The sequence below is a fragment of the Pelodiscus sinensis genome, chromosome 8 (genome assembly GCF_049634645.1).
Source record: "Pelodiscus sinensis isolate JC-2024 chromosome 8, ASM4963464v1, whole genome shotgun sequence".
Classification (NCBI taxonomy): Eukaryota; Metazoa; Chordata; order Testudines; family Trionychidae; genus Pelodiscus; species Pelodiscus sinensis.
In genome coordinates, this window is record NC_134718.1 from 7,392,571 (window position 1) to 7,408,673 (window position 16,103).

Sequence of the window (16,103 nt, forward strand, 5' to 3'; positions counted from 1 at the left end):
AGCTGAGGATCCTGTAAGCAGATGCAAAGAATTTTTTTTACTTACCCCAAATTTGGTGTGTTACTCAAGAGCAAGTGAATGAGATGAAGCTCTTGTAATTAGAAGCAAGGAATTTTTTCTACTTAGACCAAATTTGGTGTGGTGTTGAAGAGCTAGAGACTCAGATGAGGATTTTTACTCTTACAAATTTTACTGCTTATCCTAAATTATCATGTTTCCTAACACATTTCCTAATACACTCCTCCTTAACAGCAAAAAGACAATTCATGTAGTCTGTGGTTAGTCTACCTCCTCTTAAACATAGCTGTCTGTGCTTTTGCTATAGAATTAATTTGAAAGAGCTGCTAAGCATACATGACACTTGTATGCTGACATCTTGACTTTTCCAGTTATTCTCATTGGGGGTAAAGCCATGGGCTACTTTCAGTTAAGATGGCTGTCATGTCTCCTACCACCTTTGCAGGTGGATGAGGCTACCTGTAGCAAGGACAACAGGTCTCTCATTGTTTCCAGTAGCACTGAAGCTAAGGTGTCATCAAATATAATAGCTATTTCTTCCATGCGCTAGAATTTCCTAATCTTTCTAACCACTAGTGGAAGGCAAGGAGGAGTTGCAGAGAGGCAGAATGAGAGGGTATGCAGAAATGCGTAGGATACTAAAAGGATCCTGGGAAATAGGAATGTGGCGTTAAGGAAGTTGTTTAAAAAGATACTGGAGGACGTTAAGGCATTATAGAGGGACAAAGTAGCAGAGAGGGAGAGTGTGAGGTGAAAACGCTGACAAATGGCTGACAGAAAATGGAGCATGAAGGCAGAACTTGAGTGTGACAAGATATTGTCACTTTCAGGATAAGTTTCAGATGGCCTCTTTTTATTGGGACTTCTAGGAAGAGTAGTAATCCCTGAGGGCTATTTATCATCTAGGGAGGATGATATGTGCGTGCTTCAAAAAAACTCTTATATTGGTTTAAGTGGTAATATCTGGTTTTTGATGTAGTTTTGTCTATTGTATTTATATTTATGGTATGTGGTTGGTGTTTTTGTGTAAAGAAATTCCTGGAATGTAGAGTTTATTACAGGCTGTTTATTGCTTTTATAGTGCTAAAAGTAAATCGCATGATCCAAGTTCCAAACTTTTATGTTAGTGTTCTTTTTAACACACTATTTGCCACGTAGGAGTATAACTGACTCTTGAAAATTTGCAAGTCACTGGCCATAACAAAAAGTATAGAAATTTTACTTGAAACAAGAAAATAGTACTTTCACTGCTGTTAAAGGAGTTCATTTACTCCTGAGCTGAAGTCATAGATAAATGGAACTGCTAAGCTCTATGATTCTTAATAGTGTGAAAAAGTAACATTTTTAGTTAAAATTTGTATCTGATGAGTCTAATTTTTTTATTTTTGATGGCTAACTCTGATTTGTTTTTGACTATCTATTGGGCATAACTCCATATGAGCATACTCCTCAGCAAATGGGAAAGAGACAGCACCTTTGCAGCTGATTTTCATTATACCTCAGATGAGGCTTTTTAGAGTAAAAAAAAAAATCCCAGAGAATCTCTTACTGCGTCTATTTAAAGAGGAGTTGCTGCCCTCTGAAAAAATGCACAAGCAAGCAATGACATTCCTCATGCTCACTGTACTAATCTTTTTAGATTAATTTTGAAAATATAGTAACAAGACTGATAGTGGGGTGTTCTGGATCAGAGCAATAAGAAAAGGCAGAAGCAATTTAGAGGACAAATAGTTTTATCTCTGTCAACTGGATAAAGTAGAAATCACGTAAGTAGGACATAAAAACAAGCAGATCAGTGAGTTTTAGCAGGAACTACTGTTTAGACATGTACAGTAAACTATTACCTATTGTATATTAACCATGAAACTACAGGCCAGTCCGCATAACTTCTGTGCCAGAAAAGATCATGGAGCAAATAATTAAGGAATCCCTGGAAACGTCTGGAAGATAATAAGGTGTTAACTAACAGTCAGAATGGATTTGTAAAGAACAAATCATGTCAAACCAACCTGATAGCTTTCTTTGATAGACTAACAAGCCCTATGAATAAGGGGGAAGCAATAGATGTGGTATACCTTGACTTCTGTGAAGCATTTGATATAGCCTCACATGACCTCCTTATAAGTAAACTAGGGATGTTAAATTTCAGTTAATCAGCTAATCAAGTATTGGAAGGAATTTCCACCAATTACTCGATTAGTCAATAAGGGCGAGGTGGGGCACTCGCTGTCTTGGTTGCACCTCTGTCTTGGGAGAACTGGCTTTTAAGTTGGCTCCCCTCAGCACAGGTTCCTGCTCCTCCCCCTTGCTGCCTCGGGTGGGGGGGGGGAGGAACTTACACATTCAGAGTACGGCCACACCTGGGCTGAAGCACCACCACTAGGGGGAGAGAGCTGGAGCCAAGGGAATCAGAGGTCTGTTAAAGTCTCTGAATCTAAATATGTGGAATATGCGGAGCTATTGGTGAACAGTGGCTGTTGCATTATACCTCTGACAAAGTTTCATTTCAGTGAGGGGTTAGGTGATCCCCATATGTGGAATGTGTTGCATAGTATGTGAATTATTAAGGATAGGAGAAAATACTTTAGAGCAACAGATGAGAGCTTAAATCTGTTCACCTTAACAGTAAGGTTGGGTTCAATACCAAGTTAAGTGGATAAAATGTAATTAATGGCCTCTGAGATATAGGAGATCAGCTAGATCAGTGGTTCTCAACCGAGGGCCATATGGCTTCCCGGGGCCACGCCCTACCTCTAGGGGGCCACATGGAAAAAACGGAACATGAGGTAAATTATGTACCTTTTTTTCAAACTAACAGCAGCTGTGAGGGTGGCCACAGAGGTAAACAAGGCTCAGAAGGGGCCATGAGCAAAAAAAGGTTGAGAAACATTGAACTAGATAATCTAATGGTCAAGCATTTCATACAAGAGTTTTGAAGTTAAGTGTGTTAATCCTCTAGGGTATGTCTAGACTACATGGCTCCATTGACCGAGCCATATAAACTAGTTTACCCAGCATAGTCAAAGAAGCGGGGGATTTAAATAATCCCCGCTTCATTAAAATAAACATGGCCGCTGCACTGTGCCGACGATCAGCTGATCTGGCACGGTGCAGCAAACTAGACGCAGATCTGTTGGCTGGGGAAGCCTTTGCTTCCCAGGATTGATCGGCAAAGGCTTCCCCAGCCGACAGATCTGCATCTAGACTGCTGCGCTGTGCTGGATCAGCTGATCGTCGGCACAGCGCGGCGGCCATGTTTATTTTAATGAAGCGGGGATTATTTAAATCCCCGCTTCTTTGACTATGCTGGGTAAATTAGTTTACATGGCTCCGTCGATGGAGCCGTGTAGTCTAGACACCCTAATTTTAACAGGTATTGTTCTCTGGCTCAAAATACTTGTAATGCTTTGCAATAGACAAAGATAACGAGATTATTTACTTCTCAAATTTAAACTGAGAATAAATCTGTTTAAGAACTAAAGTAATTTTTTTCTGTTTTGTTTTCCTCCCTTTCCCATTAAGGTATGCTCTCAAGCCAAATGACCAAATCTTGGCCGAGGACAAACACAAAGAACTGTAAGTTTATATACCCTTGTATTTGGGCTGACAGACCCACATACACATGTGAATTTGCTCCCTCCCATCCTTTTTTAAAAACATTTTAAACTGTACTGTAATCAAATTGTTGCTGTTTTCAAGATTTTTTTTCTTAGCGCTTGTCTACATGGTGGGGTGAAGCATCCTTTGGGGGAGAAGGAGGGGATATGATTTCTAAAACACATTAGTGTATTCCATTTTGTTTCATTACTATGTATCATGAGGGCCAAAAGTTGCCTCAAGCATTTTAACATATAGTACTGCATTAAAGTGCATTAGGACACCTATAGTGTTCACTGCCAGAGCCTGCACAGACCAGTTAATAAGTGCATAACACATCACTGTGCACTAGAAATCAGAATACACACTGTTGCTCAATGTAAACAAGCCCTTGAAGTTCAGTAGTATCTGCTGCATATTAATTTACTGCAATCAACAGCTACATGATTGAAAGAATACCATAATATAGCTATTGATACTGTACCATAAGCAGACTGGAAATAATAGTGGTAACTCATGCTAAGGTATAGTAATGGTGATGTAAGGTACTGACTGTCCACAAAAACTGTTTTTGATATGAGTAATGGATTCATATCTGCTGTAGGCTGGAAAAAAGACTATTTCAGGTAATGTCTTTTTATTTACACTGGTAATACTGCATAGTGCTTTTGAATATTGTTGTTTGTCAGCTTCCTTATTTCAGTGATCTTGAAATGTTGCCTATTTTAGCTGAGCTAACTCAATTACACTTTCTACATGTACACTCAGAATATGAGAGCTAAGCTGTGGAAGCTTTCCTTAATCTCCATAATTACTATTTTGTAGCACAAGTGGAAATACAATATTTGATTAAAATATCTAACAAAAACTTGAATATTTTTGGTTTTATTTTGTTTTAAAGTTTGACATTCAGACTGTTGTTCCAAATAAATCTCAAAGCAGCATATGAGAAACTTAGAGGAAACTCTAGAACCATCAGTGGAACTTCTTGAAACACCTATTAAGAATACTTCCTCTGCAAATAAGCACAGATCATTTGTGATGATGTCCTTGGGAGACTAAAACCATAAGCCCCTATGTAACTTCGCCTTAGAAAGGACTTTTCTGGAAATAAAAGTATGGGACAGCTTCCTGCCACACCAGTCTATCCACCTCACCAAAAAACTTCTCAAAACATTGCTAGCCTAATTCTTGCCTTGCAGGTAACAACCAGTGATCCCCAGCTCCTGAATTCCTTCTCCGTTGCATTGTCCAGTTTTTCTCACTTGACACGCAGACAAATTAACTAAATCCATTGCCTCCAAAGAGACTACCTCTTGGCTCAACTGAAAATGCACATTGTACTCTAGTATAACAGCATATTTAAGTGTTACTAAGCAGAGATAATAGAAACAGAAGTGGTAGCAAATAAAACAAAATAAAGTAAGTTTTTGACTCTAAAAAGTATGAACCTGGTATCAGGCAGTTTCTACCTACAGTCAATTCATGTCCTAAGCTTACACAGTAGAAGGATCCAACTTTCACAGATTTTGAGTGCTTTGGCCCCTTTGTCCCGTAAGTGATGGATAACTAAGGGGTTCTGTTTTCTACTTTTTATAGTCCAGTAAATTACTATGAAATGTATTCCTTTGAAATATATGTCTCAGAGTTCTTCTCCTTTGCTGGTTTGTATATGGCATGCTGTCTTCCTCATCCGCTGGTCAATTTGCTTTTTTGATTGTCTCAATCACTTTGTTTAAATTCAGCTTCAGTTGTCCTTTGCCAGTATTCAAGCCATGCAGATGGTCAAATCTAAATTCCTTTGTCTAAAGTAAGCATTTTTTATCAGCTGCTCCCAAAACATATTTTAAGAACATATATCCAGCACACTTATGTAACTCTTTATAAACATCCTGTACATGTATCACATAGTGATATTTATGGACAGTATGTCACCAGTTATTGCATCATACCTGAGAAGAGATTTTGTCTAAATATGACCGTTAGGTGTGCCTTTTGCCAGTAGGTATAAAGAGGCTCATATGGGCACACCTTCATTCATATGAATCACTTAATATAAATGAACACATGGAATGTTTCAACCTCTGAAAACAAATAGTTCGTCATTGACCTAGCCAGGAACCACTGTGCTCTGATTTATGTTGGAAAGACTGGAGCAGACTTAATCACATCAGGACATCTCATAGAAGATGTAGACACACTTTCTTTAAATGGAAAATGAGGCAAATGCTTATATGGACCGTGGTCATCAGGTACAAATAGTAGAGCACATCATGTCTGAGTATCACTATCATTCTTTTGTAAGGGGTTTGAAGGACATTGATCAGCTGATTTGATTACCCATGCGATGCAAAAAAAGAGACTTGATATCAGGAGGAAAATCCTTTTTTCATCCAATGTTATATTTATTCTGCTCTACACCCCCCTCCCCCCCCCCCCATATAAACAGTAATTTGAAAGGTTTATGTTTAACTTTAGGGCAAGTATTGAATCTTCCCATGTATAAATGGTACCAGTACATTTCTGAAATATGTTGTTAGCCACTCTGTTGATGTTTTAAGTTTCTGAATTTTTTTATCTTTGCCTACTTTCTGGATCAGGGATGTTAAATCTTGACTAATTAACTAATCAAATAGTTGATGGGATTTCCCATGACTGTTTAATTAGTCAGTAAGGACTAGCAGTGGCTCTTGTGTGGGCTCTCTGCAGGTGCTTTCACTTTGAAATGTACAAGAGCCCCAGTGTAGCTTACTTAGAAATAGCTTTTTTCAAAATTGGGAGCGTCTACACAGCACTTATTTTGAAATAGGCACTCTTTCTCCGACTTCCCTTATTTATCGTACAATGAGGGTTACAGGAGTTGGAGTAAGAGATCCTCCAGATACACAGTATTTCAACATTATTTTGAAATAACTACCTGCTGTGTAGATATGGACTATGTTATTTTGAAATAATGTTGCTGTGTAGACGTTCTCCTAGAGCTTAAGGTTTGGCAACGAGAAAACAATGTTGTTCTTTGAGTGATGTCTCCATGGGTGCTCCACTCAGGGTGTTAGCGCATCCTCACGCCGCCAACCTGAGATTTTTCTAGCAGTGTCCTGCTGCGCTTACGTGTGCCCTGTGGCACCATCTCATATTGTTGATGTCTGTTGGTGTGCGCATGGCACGGCTCCCTCAGTTCCTTGTCTACTGTCCTCAGCGACACACTGAGCTTCATTGATTCGTCCTTTCCTCACCTAAAAAAATAATGAAGTTTATTAATTCTCATCAGTCTTCCCCCCCCCCCCCCCCCCGGCAAGGAATCCATCTAATTAAGAGGTATGAACAAAGACCGTCCCTCTACCTTGTCTGATAAATCAAAAGTGAAAACCAGGGTTTCACCGGCATAATTGCTACCTCCAGCACAGAGCTCAGTTAGAGTGAGTGTAGCTGATAAGCCCGGCACCTCTGGCATGGCATTTTGTAAACACTAGGTGCTGTAGAAGAAAGCTCATTTGGAGCCCAGGCAGAAAACATTGGCACTGATGGCACCAACTGAATCCATGGTGCCGGCTAAATATCACAAATCTGTGCTGAAAATGACACAGGAGGCAGCACCGCATGCAGAACCTAAGAAACCCCACACCAACATGTTCCCACCAAAGGCAAGGTCTCCGAAGCTATCAGCGGAACCTACCATGGCCCTTTCAGCCTCAGTACTGCAGCTTGACTGCACACAGCACTGTAAAGCAATGTTAGCTCACGCTTCATCGGCGCACCCATCTCCATCATCAATGGTGCATTCTATTCATTCGCTAAGGTCTCCAGTTCCATCTATTTGACCAAGTGAGGCTGTCAGCAGTCCGCATGGCCATTTTTTTCTCAACATTCCAGCCCTATTCAGCAACACCCTCCTTGGAAATCCCGCTCCTCCAAATCATAACATCCGCCTCCACATCTTCCCTGGTACTCCCACCATTGGCCTTACCTACCATCTCCTTACCCTGGCCAAGGGTATCCCTAGGATACCTCACCGGAGCCACCACACCACTTCTTCCACATCATCCAAGAGACCATGACACTCTCCTCAGCCTGTAGTCAGATACACAGCACTGAACTTTACATACTGTTTACAATCAGAGAAGATAGATTTCTCCCTTCCCCCCACACAACTGCTCATCATTGCCTGTTGAAACCATCATCTCCGCCACCATTGGATGATTCACTATAATTCCAAGAACTCTTCAAAAGGGCGGCCCTAGCATATGAATGCAACCTGCAAGAAGTACAAGAAAAACAGTATAGACTTTTGCGTACATTGCAGTCTCCGACATCTTCAAGGATTGCAATGGATGAGGCCATCATGGACACCCCAGCATCGATTGCGCCCACCAAAAAGAGGGCTGACTGTAAATACTTCTTCATGCCTAACGGCATCAACTTTCTTTTTTCACACCCATCACCTAACTCCCCGGTGGTTGACGCAAGGCCAAACAGCCGAACATGTGATCTACTCCCCAAGATGAGGAGCACAAGAGACTTGATCTCACGGGCAGAAAGGTATACTCCTCTGCGACCCTATTATTAAGGGTGGCTAACTATAATGCTATGCTCACCGACTATGACTATACAAACTACTCCAAGCTGCAAGAACTGCCCCACTTCTGTCTCACTTGACCCTCTCATAATCAAACTACAACCTCGTTGGAGCTACTATAAGATGGGTGTATAAGTGACTGGAAAACTGTTTCCAGACAGTGGTTATCAAGGGTTTACTCAAACAGGAAAGGCATATCTAGTGGGGTTCTACAGGGATTGGTTTTGGGTCTGGTTGTGTTAGTCTTCATCAGTGGTTTTAGATAATGGCAGATGTATAAAGTTTACAGGAAATACCAAGTTGGGAGTGGTTGCAGTTGCTGTGGAGGATAGTATTAAAATTCAAAGTGATCTATACAAATTAGGGAGAGAGTCTGAAATACATAGGATGAAATTGAATGACAAATGTGAAGAACTCCATTTAGGAAGGCACTGCGACTCCCAGATCCCTTTCTGCAATACTCTTTCCTAGGAAGTCGTTTCTCATTTTGTATATATGTATCACAAGCTGAATGAGTCAATAGTGCAACACTGGAAACAAACAACAAAACCCAAACATCATTCTGGGATAATAACAAGCAAGACCTGTCATATCTTAGAGACATCATCAAATGAGATCTATTAGCAGACATTTTTAAAGCAAGAAATGAGAATTCTTCTACTCTACTCAGTGCTGATTAGGCCTCCACTGGAGTGTTGGGTCATGTTCTGGATGTCACATTTTAGGAAAGATGTGGACTGACTGGAGAACGTCAAGAGAAAAGCAACAAATGATTCAGGCCCTAGAAAACATTACCTATGAGGAAAAACTGAAAAAAATGTGGTTTAGTCTGGAAAAGAGAAGACTGAAGAGATGTCTTCACTTGCTGGTAGATTGGCACCACAGCAATAGATGCAGTGAGTGTCAATTTAATGAGTCTGGTGAAGACAGGCTAAATCAATGGGAGAGCACGGTTTAGGTTGGATGTTGGAAGAAACCTACTAAATTGTCTGGGTAGCTAAGCGCTGCAGGTTTTAGAATCTCTATCATTGGAGATTTTAAGAGCAAGCTAAAGAAACATCTGTCAGGGACAGCCTAGATAATTTAGTCCTGACATAAGTGCAGAGGATGGGACTAGAAGACCTCTCTTGGTCTGATTAATTCTCACTGTAAAATTGAGTTATGAATAAATGTTGTGCACATTTTAATTCAAAGAGTACTTTATGTATTTCAGGAGTTCTTTCAATAAGCCTATTTCCTGGCCACTTTGAATAGTGTTACCCATCCCTTTTTGTATTGCTCACCAATTTATGTTTATGCAAACTTTCATCCAGTTTATCGTTTTTTTCTGACCATAATCTCATTTTGTGGGATTACTATTTTCTGATTTTTGCACAGGTGTACAACTGTTTTGCTGTGTAAAATAAATAGTTTTTATTTCCTGAAGTATTTAGGTTAGTTTAAAAAAAATTCTTCCATAAAGAGGAAAGTAGTGATTTTCCCCTTTAAATGTGCTGCCTAAAATAACATTTTTATTTAATCTGCTGCTGATTCTTTCAAGTCTCAAGAACAATTTCCATCTTGGAATTCTAACTATATATAAACACTAAAGTTCATAACATACTGTTATATTTTGTGGTTGTCCAAAAATATTAAACTATAAACTGTAAACTCTAGTTTATGGACACTTTTTTGTCTTTTAAAAATTGTTCTCATACAACAACATAGTGCCTGTATAATAGGCTAAAGCTGCATACTGATAGCTATTATGTTGAATTTGAATAGTAAACTAGTATCTCTTTCACAGAACATTGTGAGGATTAATTGAGTGTTTGCATAAAGCTTAGAGAATATCAAAGTTAAAATGATGAGATCTTAGGTGATTTTCTGCAATAACTCTCAGAGTTCTTTATAAGAACTCACGTGGGGCTGATGGTATTCCCATTTTATGGATGGGGAAACAAAATCACAAAGGGAAGTGGTGCTCACCAAGCTCCAGCAGTCCAACTGTAGCAGAGCCAAGAATAAAATGGCCAGTGTGTCCTATCCAATGGACCACATTGTCTGAGTGAAGGTTCATATATTCTGCAAGATTCAGTGTTGTACTAAAGTAGGCAAACCTATTTTCTGCTACTTAATTTAGTGCTTAGCAAAATTATGTCAGATGGAGTAGTTACTAGCTGTAGAGAAATACATGCTTGATATAGATTTATTTTATTGAGTGAGATTAAAAACATACCAGTTTATAGTGAAGACAAAACAAAAAATTGTCTGACCAAGTCAGGAAAAGATAGTCATAAGAAATCCCTAAAAATCCATTAATATGCTAGTGATGCTGACTGAGCTGTGTGCAAAGAAATGTTGTGCATAATTGATATCTGTGTAAGTTCAAAGGAGTGCTTTAAACATAAACATTTTAATAGTTTACAAAAGTTACTAGACTGAGAGGATAGATTGTTATAGTAACTTCAGACACTACTACATAAATAAATTCCTCTTCTCCCCTCCAAGTTTTTCTGTTGCTTCTTTTTTTTTGCTTGCTACATAAGATAATATAATGAAGAAGATATAATGCTTTGTCATTATATCGCCATTCATACCAGTTTTGCTACGTTTTGAGAAGCATTTGCCTCTTCTATCTTGCTTTCTCTGCATATTATTTTAAATGCATACTAACAAAAGTCAAATTTGCTTTGCAATTGTGTTCGCACCTGCTTCCAGTAAGTATAATTTGGAAGGCATATCAGCTTTAGTTTACACTCCTTGTTATTTGTTATTTACATCCTTAATGTAGCATCTGGAGTTAAATATTAAACAAATCCAGTTGAACTTGTTTTTTGAGTATCAGGGTTTTTTTATATGTGCTTTGGGGTCGGGTAAGAATGTGTGATTTAAGAAACAGTTTTATGTCTAAAGTTTTGCAGCAGAAGTAGCTTTTTAGGAAATTCTACTGTATATAATGCCATCTGACCAACTTTTTATTAGGAAGGAATGTCAATGTCAAAATATCTGTATTCTAATGCACTAGGTAAGTTGAGTCTCTGGTTGATAGTTATCTGAAATATGGGAACATTTGCCATTGAAATTGTGTCTGAAAAATGGAAATAATGTACTTTCATTCCTGTGCTTTATATTTTTAGTAAATAGATCTTTGAAAGGTTCACCAGAATTATTTTAAAATAAATTAGATCTCCGGAACTTTTAGACATTTAGTAGTGGCTTAAAGTCTCTATCCCTGGTCTTTCACAAAATATGTTCTTCACTTACGTATGTATTGTTAAATTAGGAAAGTTAATTTAGTGTAGGTCCATAATGGATAACTTCATAGTTAAAGGAAACTGGATACTGACATTTATGGACAAAAGAGGCTCTATAGTTTTCTAGTCTGAAAGAAGATAAATATATTCATTTTGTAACAATCTAGAAAGGAGTGGATTTTTGTTGTGTTAAAACACCAAGAATAAATTAGGCATGCTTCCAAAGGGCCTTAATTACTGGAGTTAAAGTGTAGATTTTGATGCCTGCACCGTACAGGAATGGTTAGCAGAGGTCTGATATTTGAAATAAAGTATAGGAATGAATTGCTAATGTTATACATAACTGAATATAGGTGCTGTTTTCCCCAGTAATTTTTTTAAACTACACTAATGTCTAGTAGCTTGCATTGTACAAGGATCCTACCAAATTAGTACATAATAGCCTGGTGTTTGAAACCAGCTATCAGAGTTCTGTGTATTGAAATGGAGTTTAGAAAGAACAGAACAACTACTATGCTGTTTTAATGATAAATAGTGCTCTATGAAATATAAATCAGAGAAGTTTCTATATTCCTCAGTTTAAAACTAGTTCTCAACCAAAGCAAGAATCTGGTTTCTGAACTAGGGATGTGAAAAGTTAACTGGTAAACCTAATCCTTAATGGGTGAGACTTACTGGTTTCAGTTAATGGGTAAGGGCTGGAGCAGCTTCCTACCCACCCTGGGGGCGTATGTTATGTGTAATGAATTTGTCAGGCCTGATAGGAGTTGCTGTTTTAGAACAGTGACACCTTTGACTGTTGCCAATAAGGAGTACTTAGGACTTGCACCTTCACTTTCTCTGTTTAGCATTTAAATAATAAATAGTAACCAAGTGGGGGGGAAGGGGAAGATGTTTCAGCTCCTTTGTCTATGGATGAATAGAATTCCATTTTATAATCATCATCTCATGTATACAAAAAGCATAAGATCACCTTGTTTACTTCAATTTCTAGTTAAAAAAAATCCTTTTTTAAATGCTTCCTAGTGTGAAGTAATTATATTTCATGATCCTGGGTGCTTTTTCCATCACATATTTCTACCATTGGCACAAAAATCTTCTCCAGCCTGTGGCGGTTTTCACCTCATCCATTCAGTCTCATTTCAGATATTGCCTGATATTTTTTTTTTCATCTGTCCTTTCTATTTCACTACTCCAGAGCCTTCCTCGCCTCATGTAATTCTGAAGAGAGGGTACATTTGGCTCATATGAAAAACTAGACCAAAGGTTTTACTTGTCAGACATGATTTAAATGTGCTATAACAATCCTGCTTCTGTTCCATAAGTAAATGTAGAAAAATTATGTAACAATTCATCCAAAAGAAATAAAAGAATGTAAGAGTACTGATTACTTTCTTTTCTGCATAAGCGTGATTGTGGCAAATTGATTCTCTGTGTGTATTAGCTTGTTTTTAATCTTTCAGTGAAATTGAGTTATGATTATTCAGTCTCTCTCTTTTTGCTAAGTTTAATTGTAGCGCAGACTTTACCATCTTCCTTATCAATCAAAACATTATAGCAGCCTAACATGTTAAACAGTATATAAACAGTATGCAAATTAAAATAAGTGTCCTGGCCAAGTTGATTGTTCTACCTGTCAGTTTGGTTTAATGTTTATAAGCTTGGATAGTCTCAAGAAGGCCGCAGACTTCAGTGTTCTTACAGTGAACTAGCTGAGTTCAGATGGAAACTATTATTTGCATAGAGCCTGAAGTGTACTGAGAGCTTTATCAAAAAGAGCAACAAATGTTTTATTTAAAAATGGAAGTGTTTTTGCCTAGGATTTAAAAGGGCATTACACTTGCATGCAAAAGATAAACAACAGCAGTTGACTGATTAAAAGATGAGGTTGTTCAAATGTAGGGCATTTGCTGTGATGACTGAATATGTAAGGACATCATAGACATGTTCAACCTTCAGTACTCACTGAATACAACAGAAGTACATCTTCTGAAGCTGTAAATCTGAAAGTGCGAAAAATGCCTTGATGAGCTTCACTGACACAAGCGACTTCTTCCTTATATATATACTCCTGCTTCTGTAACTTCCACTCCAATTCATCTGATGAAATTACAGGTTTTACTCTTGAAAGCTTATGTCCCAATAAATCTGTTAGGGCACAGCTACATAGTAGCGTTATTGTGGAATAATTGATGTTGCGCGTCTACACTGCAACCCGTTCTTTCAAAATAATGGTGAGCTGGAGGACGACTTACTCGGACTCCTGTAACCCTCATTCATGAGAAGTAAGGAAAGTTGAAGGAAGAGAGTTCTTCCTTCTATTTCCTGTTTGTAGACAGTTTAATTCGGCTTTTGGCACTATTTTGACTCAAGCTACGCAATTCACGTAGCTCAAGTTGCGTAGCTTAAATTAAACATTTACATAAGAATGGCCATATTGGGTCAGAGCAAAGGTTCATCAAGCCAAGTATCCTGTCAGCCAGCAGTGGCCAATACCAGATGTCCCAGAGGGAGGGAACACTGTAGGTAATAATCACGTGATCCCTCTCCTGTCATCCATCTGCAGACAAACAGAGGCTAGGGACACCATCCTAGCTAATAGCCATTGATGGACCTAACCTTCATGAATCTGTCTAGCTCTTTAACCCTGTTAAAGTTCTGGTCTTCACAACATCCTGTGTCAAGGAGTTCCACAGGTTGGTTGTGTGCCGAGTGAAGAAAAACTTCCTTTTTGTTTTTAAATCTGCTGCCTATTGTTTTTATATCATGAGAATAAGTAAATAACTTTTCCTTATTTTGACTTTTGCCCTGCTACGTATATGTGCGACCTTGTCTCTAAGGTGTTACAGGACTCATAGTTTTTGCAGATGCAGAGTAAAATGGCTACCACTGAGCCCTATCACCATTCAAATAGGTTAAGCCTTAGTTGAAAAGCAGTATTGTGTCTACAATTAAACAAATCTTTATTCTGGTCAGTACATGTTGTACTGTGTACACAACTTTTATTTGTGTAATAGATATTGACAGAATTTAATATGTGATGTAGACTTTTCCTTTTGAATTAGTTCAAACTTCATACTAAAGCCTTCACCTTCTTTTGGCCTTTTAAAATGAGTTGCACAATAGTTGATTACAGATAAATTGTTACAGTGACAGTAACATTTGGTCAAATAGTTGGGGTGAAAATTTAGACTGTAGTACATTCAAGTTTTTAAAAACAACAGTGAGATAAAGTTCCTGCTTTACTATTTGCTGTACTAGATAAATGACACGCTTCATAGACAATTCAGGGCATTGTTTAATATTTAACTTGTAAATTTTTCAGAACAAAATTTGTGATCTCTCTTCCCCCCTCCCTCCGCCCCAGCTCCAGGAGCAATCAGCTGCAACAGAAGCCTACTCTTGGCTCTATGGTGATATGAGGTAGGGCTAGAGTTCCCAAAGTTCAGAGTTCTAAAGCATTGACCTTAACAGATGAATAAAGTACACTGCATGTTCTGTGAAAATGAGGTGTTCTCCAGTGCCTCAATTTTCTGTCCATATCTGACCCTCCTCAGAGGAGGAATTCTAATGGTTCAGTATGATAGGCTGTCCAGTCTCAACCTGACTCATCTTGATGATTTTTTTAAATTGTTAAAATTAAGAATATCCTATTTAATGTCTTTTCTGCTAGCGTCATAACTTCAGCTACTCTTAAATAGACTTATCTAGTTATGCTACCTGTATTTCATGCACTGCACAGAAGAGGTTATCACTTGACTAACAGAAATTATTTGCTAAGTTATCTTACTATGCTCATATGTTTATCCCTACCTTGCTTCCCAAAAGTGATAGAAATGTAGCCGTGCTAGTCTGGTGTAGCTGAAACAAACAACAGGACTATGTAGCACTTTAAAGACTAACAAGATGGTTTATTAGGTGATGAGCTTTCGTGGGCCAGACCCACTTCCTCAGATCAAATAGTGGAAGAAAATTGTCACAATCATAAATACCAAAGGATACAATTAAAAAAAAAATGAACACATATGAAAAGGACAAATCAAATTTCAGAACAGAAGGGGGATGTCATTCATGCTTAAATTCGACACTTTACACCTACATTTAAACACAGACATTAATTATCTTACCCATTACAAAGATAGCTTCCCCAATTATCACCTCTAATATCATTAGCTCACAGACATTTATCTCCCCCCCCCCCATCCCCTTTCTGTTCTGAAATTTGACTTGTCGTTTTCATATGTGTTCATTTTTTTTTAATTGTATCCTTTGGTATTTATGATTGTGACAATTTTCTTCCACTATTTGATCTGAGGAAGTGGGTCTGGCCCACGAAAGCTCATCACCTAATAAACCATCTTGTTAGTCTTTAAAGTGCTGCATAGTCCTGTTTTTTGTTTTGCTTCCCAATGTGTGTGTGTGTGTGTGTGTGTGTGTGTGTGTGTGTGTCATATATATGAGAGTGTTTGTGTGTGTCTGTTTTTTCAAGAGCTCCTCCTAAATGGTAAGAGCTGGGACCATCAAATTTGCTATGCAACTTCCTCTTATCATAATTTAAAGCAACGTCAGGGTTTGGTAGTGCAACGCAATGGGATGTATGTGAAGTGTGTCCGTTTCTCTTCAGACGGAAAGGGAGGACTGATATACCAGGGACAGTCATACTCCCAAATGTCCAT

The 16,103-nt window shown here is 38.3% G+C and overlaps 1 protein-coding gene across 4 annotated transcripts in view; it reads left to right on the forward strand.

Annotated features, from left to right (window-relative positions):
- Nucleotides 1-16,103, forward strand: part of ADK (adenosine kinase) — a 419,027-nt gene that overhangs the window by 37,884 nt on the left and 365,040 nt on the right. For 2 of the 4 annotated variants that reach the window (XM_075935762.1, XM_075935763.1), the window contains exon 3: nucleotides 3,541-3,594. The exons of the other annotated variants lie outside the window; for them this stretch is intronic. In XM_075935762.1, coding sequence (XP_075791877.1) covers nucleotides 3,541-3,594 — 54 coding nt within the window. The remainder of the gene's footprint in view (nucleotides 1-3,540; nucleotides 3,595-16,103) is intronic. 4 annotated transcript variants of the gene reach the window in all.